We start from the raw sequence: 13,209 nt of genomic DNA on the forward strand, positions 1-13,209 counted from the left end.
ATTATAATATATACTATATTATTATTATTTATAATTTATTATGATTTTATTTATCTATTATTTTTATTTATTTTATTACTCTTATTTACCTCTATTATAATTACCCCTTCTTACTTTAATCATCCCCTTCTCCCTCCCTACTTATTTATTTTTATATTATTATCTTATTTTTTAATTATATTTTTTTACTTATATTTTATTTCCTTTTATTACTTTTTTTTTTTTTATCTTTTAATATATTAATTTTTTATATTTTATATCTATTATTATAATTTTATTTATATATTTTATTTTTTATTTTTATTTTTATATTTTTTACCTATATTATTATATTTATAATTTTATTTTTTATTATATTTATTTTAATATTTTTTGTTTTTTTTTTTTTTTTTATTATATTATTATATATCTTTTTTTTTATTTTTTATATTATTATATATTATTTTCCCTCTTTTTTTTCTATATTTTTTTTATATATTCTTATTCCATTTTTTTTACTTTTTCCCTTCCCGTTTTTCTTTATATATTTTTTTTTTTTATATATTTATATTTTATTTTTATGTTTTATTTTTTTTTTATAACTCTTGTTTTTTCTATTCATTATATATTTTCTATATTTTTATTGTATATTTATAATATATTATTTTATTTTCATTTTTTATTTTTTTTTATTTATTATTTTTTTTTTAAGTTTTTAGTTTATTTTTATTTATTTTTTCCATTCTATATTTTTATATCCCCCCCCCCCCCCAAATTGTTTATTATAATTTTTACTTTTTCATTATATTTTTTATTTTTTTATTTTTATTATTTATATCCTTTTTTTTATATTATCATTTTTTTAAATTTATATTAATCTTTATATTTTTTTATTATATTTTTTTGTTATTAATATTTATTTATATTTTTATATTAATTTATTTATTTTATATTTTATTTATTTTAATTACTTTTTTTATATAATTTATTTATATTATATAAATTTTATTTATATATATTACTATTATATTTATCTTATTTTTATTTTACTTATTATAATTTTAATAATTATTATTTATTTTTAAATTTATTTTTTTAATTATTATATTTTTTTTATACTTCTTTTTTATTATTATATAATTTTTATTATCATAAATTTTATATTTTTATTATTTTTATTATACTTTTTATATTATTTAATTTTTTCTTAATTTTATTTTTTATATATATTTTTTTATTTTTTTATTATTATTAATATTTAAATATTTTATTAATTATATTTATTATATTTAATATACCATCACTAGAATCCTAAACATTATCATATACACATTATTGTGATTTCTATTTACACCCCTATCATCATATAAATGTCATTATTGCAAATACCATTATTAATCTTTATTTTTTATTCTAAAAGGATAGCTCAATAACTTATTAAAGATGTGGTCACACAAAATATTAAGCCCAACTTCGATTCGTCAACTCTTTTCCCCAAATTGGTGGGTCACACCAATGGTTCTGCTCAACTGTTTTTGAGTTGCCAATGCTGTTGAACCCACAAAACACAGACTAGCAATCTCTAAGCCTCCAAAATCAGAGATCATCACTGATTAACTGTCGGAAAAATGCTCATGTGACAGTGCCTGCAGACCATTAAGGTGTGAAGATTGAGACTAGATGAATTTAGCAGATGTGTTATTGAGGGTTGTAAAATTACTGCCTCATTGAAAATCAATTGAAAATCAGTTTAGTTGGGTATTAAAGGATCAAGTACATTTTTTTTTAAATATATTGTATATTGGTCAGGAAACAAAAAAATATCCATAAAAAGATTTTTTTATTCAAAATAGTCACAAATCCTGGAAGGCAACACAATGGGGTTTCTCTTTGACAAATGAAACATCATCCATTTAGTTTGTGACAATTAAATATCCAATCAAAGAGTTTAAACTAAATATCTTTTATTTTGTTCTCTGACAAGATTTTTTCATTCAATTCTAAATACCAGAATTAGTCTGACAAATCCTGTCTGGAATCCAGTAGGGTTATATCAAACTGTGTTAGATGTAGAACCATTTACACAACAATATAAATAATATCAACACTAATAATCAACATTTACTCAATCATACATTCCATTTGCCTCCAAAAAGACACATTACTCACAAAGTCTTGACAAGATAAATGTGGAATCCATGAGACAAAACATTTAGTAATTCCATCCTTTGGTTATACTGCCACAGTATTACAAGACTGAAGGTACTGGTCAGGGTAAAGGTTTTAGCCCAAGCAACCAACACAAGTGTATCTATTGGGGAAGAGTTTACCTACTTTCTCCACAGGATTTAACTTTTCCAAGAATGAAGTAATATAAAATCCTATCCCTTTCAGTAGAGTTACCAACTTTAGAACAGCAGATTTCTCTTCTGAATACATCTCTTATCCCTGATGCTGACATTAACCTGCCAAAATATTTATGCAAGAGGCAAGAGGCACTTTGAAGAAATATGTTACATACAAGTTTCATTAAAGTTTTTCTGTACTTTTACCTTCTCTGTAAGAGATTCTGTATATCCCACACTGCAGAAGACTGACAGCAATGCCAGTAAATGACTTAATTTGAGAAATACACCAGCCTTGAGTTATCTGGCAATACCATTATACTACATATCTATCATCTTTAAACTGGAGATGTATCTAGATAAGGAACTTTCATCAAGGTTGCTTTATAATTTTACTGTTAACTTCATAAAAAATAATAATGATATAAATAGTAATATTACTCATAATATTAACAAAAATAAAAGTTATAAGCTTAGTCATTAGTACAGAAACTAAAAACATGAAAATAGCAATATACCATTTTATTCTTTTACTCATTGGATAATAATATGCAGTAACCTAAGAGATATAATCCAATACTTAAACATTATCTTTACTCCCCCCCCTCCCTTCTGAGCATAACCTAATCATCTGTTGGTGAAATAATTTTAAAATCTACTTTTTATACAGCATACTGTTAAGAACTGGTTGCCATACTCTCACATGGCATGAATGGAGGACCCTCTTTCCATTCCACACTATTCTTCCTACCGCCTGCTAAACCAAGTGCAATAAGCTTGTAAATCTTTAACAGCACTTGTAAACTTCTACAGCACGGTAGGCATCCTCTATAGGTCTTATTACACGACTATCTTAAAATACTCTTCTCTAATCATTTATTTTACCTCTACTTTCTACATACTCTTACAGGCATGCCTTTCCAACAGGCCTTTGCTAATACATCCCAAAAACTGAAAGAAAAACATAAAATATGAACTAAGGACACTGGGTTGTAAAAGCCTGGGCCCCAATGTTGTACTGGCAGTGGTATGGTGAAGCTTGTGTGTGTCACACTGTGCCATATATGCGCAACTTTTGTACTTGTGGCCTGTCTGCAGCAGCATAACCCTGAGTTCTGGGGAGAGAACTGCATCACTGTACACTGCATTTCTTGTCCCCAACTTCACCTGCAAAAGGATGAGAACGTCTCAAGTAAACTACCTTTTCCTGTAAATAAATGAAATATTGTTTTATTAGTGCCATCATAATATATATTATACTTCTTGTTTACAACAGCAAAACAGTCAGATATTCATGATGTGTCCAAGAACAAAAGTAACAGTTTTTTAAATGATAAACTTTTGCAAACAGAACATGATCGTAACATTCAATACTGACATGCTAAAAGATATTTCTTGAGCTACTGGAATATTACTCTTTCGCTATGCTAGGAGTTTACGATGTAAAACTAATCTATCCATCTACCATTTAACTATCATTAGTATTCAGAACAGATATGCATACATATACACGCACGCACGAGCAACTTGTACACACACATGCAACTTGTCTGTCTGGTTGAGCCTGACATAAAAAATAGTCACCAATCATATCTATCATGATATTTCACTTTGGACGGACTTCATTTTCATGTCCCTATACTTTTTTTAAACCCATTAGTAATACAACATTTTAAATTTCACTTTACATCTGGAGGATTCATTTACATTCAGCTTTTGAGATAAACCAAGTTACCTAGTACTGGTTAAACCTAGCCATGCCAAGTCTAAGAGATTATAATCTTCTCTATTTCATATTTGATTCCAATAATTAAACATTTAAAAAACAAGAAAACCAAAGACTGTCATACTGGCATACTAATAATCATTATCATCATATTTATACATTTTACATGCCACAAATTCCACTGTTATAGCTACTGTACAGCACCACTATTTATCTATGAAACAAAAAAGATGCACACGTGCATCCCACCCTACAAACACACTTCTCATCCATACATGGAAACAAACCAATGTAAGATATCAATACACTACACTTTCTGATTACTATCATTTGCATATTGTCACAGTTTAATAGATAGCTAAAGGCAAGACCATTTAAATCATCATATATAATTATGTATCAATTATGGGAAAAATCTTTTGTCATAATTTCTTATTCAAACAAAATAATCATAATATGCAAGATAAATATCCTACTTGTAATTAAGCATACAATAATCCCTCCTCTTCCCTCTTGAGACATTCCTGAGAAAAAGGAAGAATAATTATCCTTGCATCATCAAAACCTACTAAATGAGTGCGAGGTGAGTTGTGTCACTACCATGTCATGAAAAGAATTACATACTGTCTACATCATGAAAAGAATTACATACTGTCTACATGGGCAGCAAGGCAAGGCAACAGTGGAACTAGAACCATCCACATATGAGGGAGAGCACAATGTGTTAACGAAAGTTTCATCTCACTTGCTTTTGGTGGGAGAGCCCTTGCTTCCCTCAAGGTGTTCCATGAGTGTTCCTGATGATGATGGCTCTTGCTTGACATCAACCGATGATCCAATAGAGGGGAACAGCTTCTTCGCCGTTTTGCGCTGATCCTCCCAGCTAGCTGCCAGTTGTTTTTGCACCCCTATATCTTGCATCCTGAAAGTAAGTGTCTTAAAATTATTTGTAATAATAATAATAATAATCCTCAATATTCTTTTTCAACAGTACAAAATACATATAATAAGCAAATTTGGAATCTAAGGCCATGCCCTAGAAGAAAAGACCATTTCATACTACCACATTTGCACAAAACAAAAAATATATAAAGGGTTCAATACTTGCTTTAGATATATGCAACCACTGGCACACTATGATGCTCAGTATTTGGGGACTTGATATATAAAGGGTTTAATACTTGCTTTAAATATAAAAAATATCCAATATTCATGTACATTGTTATCTATATCTACTTATACAAAAGTAAAAGAGAGAACCTTAGACACCTAAAACAGAACCCACAATTAGATTCACTTTACTGTCTAATGATTTCATTCTTCTGCATATACACAAGGTAAATACAGAAAACTTCCTTTCTTATGTATTGCTTCATCTATTGAATGGCAACACTTTCTTAGGGAGTTTAAATGTACACTGGACTCAGCTGAACCTTATTAGCTTATTTTATCTTTTGTTTTGGTAGTACCATTGGAAACATTGACAATTTGTGATCAAAGAAATGGTACAATGTCACTAGAACTTACAGGAAATGAAAATGGATGTTCCTTATTCACACATTAAAAACAGTTTTAGCTGGTTTTAAGTTCAATGAGGCAGCAGAAAGGATAGAATATAATACTGCCTCAAAGCAAATCTTTAAAGTGTAGAGAGCTGTTCATGATAACCTATTCACAACATGACATATTTTTGCCTACTCCTGCTTAGGCCAGGAAGATAACAAGTGCATAACACTTCATTCCAGGTGTTTTCAGAGCATTTTTCACCCACCCTATTCTTATGGTTTGCATGATTGTGTCTTCAATGTAAAGGCATATAAAAATATTGCCATAGTCAAAAAAACATGTTACAGCAATGCTTTTCTAGTGTTACTTTATTGAACTTTGCCTAAATTCTTTACTTCTATGTGATAATACCAATGGAAAGTAGAAGCGCTCATTTAGTGGGATATCAAAAAAGATTTCTTTTTTCTTATTTCTTTTTTTCCAAAACAAGAACAACAATATAAATAATCATACATGTACATATGAGTATGTGTTATGTGATGTGAAGTGATATCACAAGTAATCGGTAAATTAGAAATAGTTTTCCATTAGTAATTTTCTATTTTATTTGAATTTTCTATTTTATTTTATTTCTTGGCCAATCACACTTGATCTTACAATAGTTTTTGGACTCAGATCCTTTAAATCAACCTATCAGAAGCAAAAATTTACTATGTCATCAATATCACATAATTTTCTGTGACGTCAAATTTTTAAAAAGTTATATCACATTTTTATGACATTAAACACCTAAAGTAATAGTTTAAGAAATTAAGAAAAATAATTATATATAGAACAATCTAGAGTTCTACTGCTGACATTTCAGCACATCACATCTGCTCTGCCCAGAACTTGGAGAGAAAATGAACGACGTCTCAGGATGTCACCCTGATCCGGGGATATTTTTCGACCATGTGATAGGACGTCAACCAGCGAGAATGGGTTAATTAGTAATAAAAATAACGAATAATATAGCTAAACTTAGAGACTTTGTATATTGTGGACAGGGACACCTTTTTGATGCCATGATCATATGCAAGGCATGTAAGGTGCCAATGCAAGTTTGGCTGTTTTGCTAAGTGCACTAAGTGTGAGGAGAATAAATGTAAAAATTTGTAAACATTGTTATCTCTTTATTACAATTAAGAAAATGTATCACCAAACTTCATACTTCCAGAAAGTTGTGTTAGTAATGTTACACCAAGTGTATAGTGTATAGTCTCCTTCATGGAGACTAAAACACTAAACTACAGTAATTGTCTAAACATTGTCATAGCTGTCATAGTACTCGCTATAAGTCAACGTGATGAAACTCAAAAAAGTGGAGAAGGTTTTCAGTACTCTCAATGAGCAGGAGTTTGGCAGAAAAAATAGTTGTGGGGCAAAGCTTAAGTCTTCCTCATTCCACCAAACCTGCTAAATACCCCGCAACAATTATATAGCATTGTCCTCAATGAGTTAAACTCTAAAATCTGTGCTGCCTAAGTCAAGGGGATATGTGAATGCGATATGTGAGGGCAAACTAGTATATTTGGTAGTTTGGCATCTTTGTTCCAGATTCAAGGCCACATCCCTATACCCACTGGATATTGGACTCCTACCTCAATACCTGCTGCAAGCCATTAGAGACCACTACACCCTTTCCCTAGGATCCACTTATGCTTACTTATGCTTTTGTATTGTTCTTCACAATGTATTTTATTTGTAAATAATAAATATAGGTTAACCCATTGCAGACTGGGCGCCTAACAACCTAATTGGTCATCAGGTTGGGCGTCTACTACGCAAGCGTCACCAGCTAAAAAAGAGAGGGATGAGGAAAGGGTTTTCTCCACCCTCCAGGTAGTACAGACTAGCCCAAACAATATTTTTCCATAAATCCATCATAAAATGACTGTGTACTTCAACTGTGAGCAGATCCTGATGTCACATCATGTACGCATTGACTCCCATCTTTTAGGCCTAATTGGTGCCGACATGTAGGTCATGACACCCGTACACAATGGGTTAAATTAATGCTTTATCCCAATTAAACATTGCTTTATATGTGTATTGAACTGCATTTAGAAATGCTTATTCAACTCTGAAGGAAACTATTAGGAAAAAATATTTGTAACCCTGTCCAACAACGGACAAGTTTCAAACTCAGACCTCAAGAGAGCATACCAAGCTAAAGGAGACAAGTTTCTTTCTAAACAAATAAAATGGTAGAAAACATAAAACATCTTACAACAATACATCTGTCAAAGAATCTTCTAAATATTGGTGTGTAATTGTCCATCAACTGAGATTTTCCTATTCCATCAAGCAAAACAAAACATTATAGCTTTCTACATTTCATATATTTTGAAATAACATAAGCATGAAAATGACTGAAATGCACATCTTTTCTTGATGTCTTTAGTTAGCATGACTATGTACAAGCTGCTTTTGTGCAATGACTCTACATTAACAGAAGGGGGGGGGGAGGAGATATGGTCTTTATGTGTTAAGACAATCAAGTCACAAGTTTTTTATTGATTCCTACATGAACTGTAAGTGGATATAGCATGCTCTGTTCATTCTTCAACACTTTCCATAATCTAACACAATCTAAATATGAACTTACTTGCTCTGTAACTGAAGAATGCTTTTGTAAACAACACCGGTCCCAATAAGGCCAAAGTCATGGAGAGATATCATGTGCAGTACAAAGTTTCTGTACAAACTCTTACGCAGGAGTTCCGTTCCATGACTTTCAAGGAACATAGAGCAGGCAAGGGGGATCTGGCTGTCTCCTACAAAACTGCCAAGAAAATCAAATGAAAAAAATGAATACATATGTCTGTATCCTTCAGGCCAACTTCTAAATCTTAGAAATACAATCATAAAGGAGTCAAGGAAAACAACAAATCTCTTACTTGTATTTCATGACATGGAGGTTCCACATTTTCATGAGTTCCTTTTCTCCCTCATTAACATCAGAAAATTCATCAATCATCATTTGTGTTTTTTGTCGGACCCACTCCGAGTCGTGCTCTCCCTCACTGTCCTCATCCAGCTCATGTGGTTGAATAGGGAGGCATGTCATTGTGTGGTGGTATAACCTAACAAGAAAATAAAACCGTAAAGAGACATAGGATATCACATACATTGAGGTTTAGAATCAGGTAAAGGATTTAAGGACTAAATCAACAATAGAAGATAGCATACTTACAATACCTTGCTGATTGAAAAGAAAAAAACTCCCACAAGAAGATTTGTTTTTGAAATTCAGGTTAATAATTAATTTAGGAAAAAACATTGCTCCAAGTTTAAATTGCTGCATACAAAATCCGAGGATAATGGAGATGAACACGCTGGACAGCATACAATATAGAGACTGGACCTACCTATTGTGACCTAATATATATGACCGTGGTAAATCAAAATCATTGTCATCCTGTTCCAAGAACTCCGAGAGAGAAGGTTTTGGCCGCTTAGGTCGACACACAAGCACAGTTGTGTTAGGCGTCCTGCGTGTGGGCCCACTGCGAGAGAAGGCAAAGCCAGCAGGCATTGTGACCAGGTCCTGCGGGTTGCCTGCATAAGAGCCATCGTAGCACTCATTGAGGGCAACGTCAATTCTAGCTCCCTTCGGATGTGGCTGCAACGGGGCAAATTATGAACTCGCACAACATAAATTATAGAAGTTTAATATACAGAAGTTATAAAAGTTTAATATAATATACATGCACTCCCACACACACACGCACACGCACACGCACACACACACACATGCACACGCACGCACACGCACACACATGCACACGCACGCACACGCACACGCACTCGCACTCCCACAAGCACACACACACATTTGCACTCCCACACGCACACTCGCACTCTTACACACACACTTGCACTCCCCCCCCAAAAAAAAACAACAAAAAAACTATCTATTTGTATATAAATACTAATGTATATTCACATCTATATATCTATCTATATGTCTCAGAACTACTGTGTAGAAAACAATTTACTGACAAAAAAGAAAATATATTAAGCAGAAGTAAACTATCACTGTCTTTGGTCAAGACAATGGGAGCCAATATAATTTTTTTCCTATTTTTGTAATGAATAAGAACCAAATTTAGTTTATTAAATACTACAACAAATGCCACGAGTTGACCTTTGCAACCCCTGAACCCTTAAATAATCATCTAATTTCAATGAAACCTATAAGATATTATTGTGGAAACCTGCTCTTTTCCATTGTCTAAACCTGGACGCATGCTAGAGGCTAGGTTGAACCTGGATGCCCTATGCACATTTGTTATTTTGTATTCAAGGATTTAACAAAGAAACAAGTATGCATACATCTCTTCAATAAGGAAATTTCCATAACCTTCACTTACCACATATGTGAATGTAAAGCGCGCATGGCATAGCTTGAGGTGTTTCAAGAGAGAATAGAGGGCCATGCAGTTAAGAGAACACCAAGGACAGTGGAAGTCCCGTCGTGCCTCCGTCTGTTGCCGACTGTTGTTATTATAGACAAACTGATATAGAACTAATTGAGGAGCCTCTGGACTGGCCACACCTGGAAGATATAAGCAATGATTGAGATCTTTCCTTTTTTCCTTGGTTTTGCAAAGATCTATATCAAATGAATGTTTTAACTAGTTAACCCTTCTGGGATGGGCCACATCTCAAGATGTTCTCAGCCTGGGCTGGTCATTATTTGTGGTATAATATACGAGTCTATATATTAGTAAAGTGATACTTATGACATTTGTTAAGACAGGGCATCATTACTGAAGGAATAAAAAAAATTGGTTTTAATAAAAGGAAAAATGAAGCATGAAAGTGATCTGACCTTATGAAATATGCCCAACTCGGAGGGGTTAATACTAATTACATTATAATTTTCAAAATTCTTATTTATATTCTTTTTATCTCATTAAATTTACTTTAAACCTAACCAATAAAAACAGTATTTTTCCATGAAGAAAAGCTCCAATCATTTCAAAGGAGGAACAATGCTCCAAGAGAGCCCCTAGCAAGATCTTAGGACTTTTATACCTAAGCATTTAGTGATTATTCATGGTGGGAGTTTTTTCTCATGGGATTTGGTGTGAATCAATCAACCACTACAAAGTAAAAACAATATATATACACACATTCTTCTATATTACCTATGTAATACCAAATACTATTTAGTATAAAATAAAAAAAATCCATGTAAAAGAAGGCAAATTGGCTATAGATCAGTGGGTTCTCTAACTTAAATGTATGATGGCAAAATAAAAAAAATATATCTGACTTTGAACTTTAGACCAACTCTTTTCCCTGTCAAAATAAAGTCTGTACATTGGTGTACAGAATAACAACATTACAGAACTCTATATAAATATATATATAAACTTCCTCTAGAAATTACATCAGTAGGGCTTGCCTTGTACTGTTGCAGCACACACAAAAAAAATGAAGCTGCTTTTTGTCCTCCCATAAAACAGCAACACATCTATCACACTGAGTATAAAGAAAATAATGAGCTGATTTGGACCCTATACTAAAATTATAATCAACTGCAACATTGATAGAGCCTGTCATATTACACATAAGTCTCTAAATATGATAAAATACAAAAGAATGACAAACAAAAATGGCTCTAGTTTAACAATGACTGACTGAAAGAGAGTGGGAAAAGTTAATTTATATTATATGAAGCGGCCTCGCTCTGAAATACAACCCATCCTGGAGTCTGGGCTAGCAAATCTATCCCTGTTTGCAATGGGTTAACTTAATCAAAAGAGTGAATAATTGCTTAATTCCACTCCTGCTTGCATTATTGCAAGCATGTACAGTTTCCCAACTGGACAATTTCCTGAACCTCTCAGAGTGATTTTCATTTACCCTATTCCAAGGGTGACAGATTTTGGATTTTTCCCCCAAAAAATCAAGAGAAATGTGCATAAACAAATGGAACTACAAAGTGTATATGAAGCAAAACTTCATGACGTTTGTAGGATTTGATGTTAACCATCATGAACCAGTTAAATATACACAAATATAATAAATATGTTGATATTGGAAATAAATGCACAAGTGGAGAAAAAATGTAAAAATGTGGAGTTGAAGTTAGCCAGTAAACAAAATTTCCCACCCTGTCAAGTAAAACAATTTGCCAGGAAAATAGTATCAAAAGATACAATTATTTTTATGTGGTATAGGAGTAAATTTCTATTCCAGTTTTACAGGTTTTTACATCTTGCTCATCTTAGGTTTACTCCACACACCCAAGGAATGCTTTTCTATAAATATTTTTGTAGCATACTTATTAATTGTCAAGATGATTAAGATTCTTATCAACTCAAATGGAAACGAATTTTCTAAAGAAAATGAAGACTATTCCTTGCTTTCCTCCTAAAATATAGAAACTTAGAAATTAGACTCATATGGTAAACACAGCAGGTACAAGAATTATTGATACAGTAGTCTACATTACTGTCCATGTCCACTGGGAGATATAATACTTTTCATGATGCATATTCAAAATTTTACTCAAGACAAAACTTATGTACTAATATTTCATGAAAAACAATTTTACATTAAAATCTCAATATGTATTACTCTGATTTAAATCAATTAAAATCATGTCAGTCTATGTCTTTGGGTTTATTGGCACCTCCTTTTAATATGTTGCTGCTAGTGACTGACACATGCCATGATAATTCAAACAGTAAGGGAGCATCACCCTTGCTGCCATGTGAAATACTGTGGAAATACTACACCCAAGGCCACACTAGATGCAACATGCAACTCGCCAAGCAATGATGCATCCTAATGAAGCACATTACTTCTATTGTGGAGGATCAGAATGGGTGAGTAGGGAAGTCTGACATGTTGTAAGGTGATACATCAAGTTTCATAAAGCTGCACACTGACTAATGACATCCCTTACTTTTGTTTTTGATACAGGCTATATAGGAGTATCTAAGGATTGCAGAAGAGATAATTATCCATTTATTAATAACATAATAGACTAATTAAAATAATAATTGCATATCTTATTAGTCATTTTCATATATTATATATATATCCTAGAATGCTACCTCAATCATCTTAAAATTATCTACCAGACATTAGTCTTCAACTTACCTACTCCTATTATGCTGAACATGGTGTTGCAAACCTCATCATTTGATGCTATCTCTCAACATGTCACATACAGTGTGGTCTCAGCCTACCAGCTACATTAATCTAAGCTAATATATGGGGAATGTGACACCAACCTTGTGGTTTGGGCTTTGTAGATGCACTGTTAGCTAGAACGACATCCAGTGGCTTTAGTGGTCTCAGTCTTGGTCTTTCTATGCAAGAGTTTGAATTTTCACTATTCCAATTAAGTGAAAATTTTAAAACTGGAATACACTTAAAAACATTATCAAACTTAAGTGTGTCTATACTCTCCCAGCTTGCATTCTTTTTTGGGCTTGACTTGCACAATTGCAGATTATCTCCAATTTGTTGCTCCAGCATCAGTTCATACTGGCCAGGTGTGAGCAGGCAGCGCCCATGCCTGTCAAACATGACCAGTTCTCCACAGTAGGTTGTCCCCACACCATTGTGAGCATCTCCATTAACTGAATT

General features: G+C 32.4%; 1 protein-coding gene across 10 annotated transcripts in view; it reads right to left on the reverse strand.

The window, feature by feature from the left end:
- Positions 1-1,806: 1,806 nt before the first annotated feature.
- Positions 1,807-13,209, reverse strand: part of Su(z)12 (Polycomb protein Su(z)12) — a 24,114-nt gene continuing 12,711 nt past the window's right edge. For 4 of the 10 annotated variants that reach the window (XM_043002484.2, XM_043002479.2, XM_086536427.1 and 1 more), the window contains exons 7-13: positions 12,852-13,209; positions 9,972-10,156; positions 8,967-9,220; positions 8,496-8,681; positions 8,204-8,380; positions 4,800-4,972; positions 1,807-3,531 (exon numbers count right to left, since the gene is read on the reverse strand). The exon at positions 12,852-13,209 is cut by the window's right edge and continues 86 nt beyond it. In XM_043002484.2, the coding sequence (XP_042858418.1) occupies positions 3,488-3,531; positions 4,800-4,972; positions 8,204-8,380; positions 8,496-8,681; positions 8,967-9,220; positions 9,972-10,156; positions 12,852-13,209 (1,377 nt within the window). In that variant the 3' untranslated portion in view covers positions 1,807-3,487. Of the gene's footprint in view, positions 3,532-4,795; positions 4,973-8,203; positions 8,381-8,495; positions 8,682-8,966; positions 9,221-9,971; positions 10,157-12,851 lie in introns of all 10 variants that reach the window. The other 6 variants (XM_086536424.1, XM_043002480.2, XM_086536426.1 and 3 more) reach the window with 3 other exon arrangements.

The sequence above is a fragment of the Penaeus japonicus genome, unplaced genomic scaffold, assembly GCF_977035675.1.
Source record: "Penaeus japonicus unplaced genomic scaffold, GWHDUDI00000001_assembly GWHDUDI00000004, whole genome shotgun sequence".
NCBI lineage: Eukaryota > Metazoa > Arthropoda > Malacostraca > Decapoda > Penaeidae > Penaeus > Penaeus japonicus.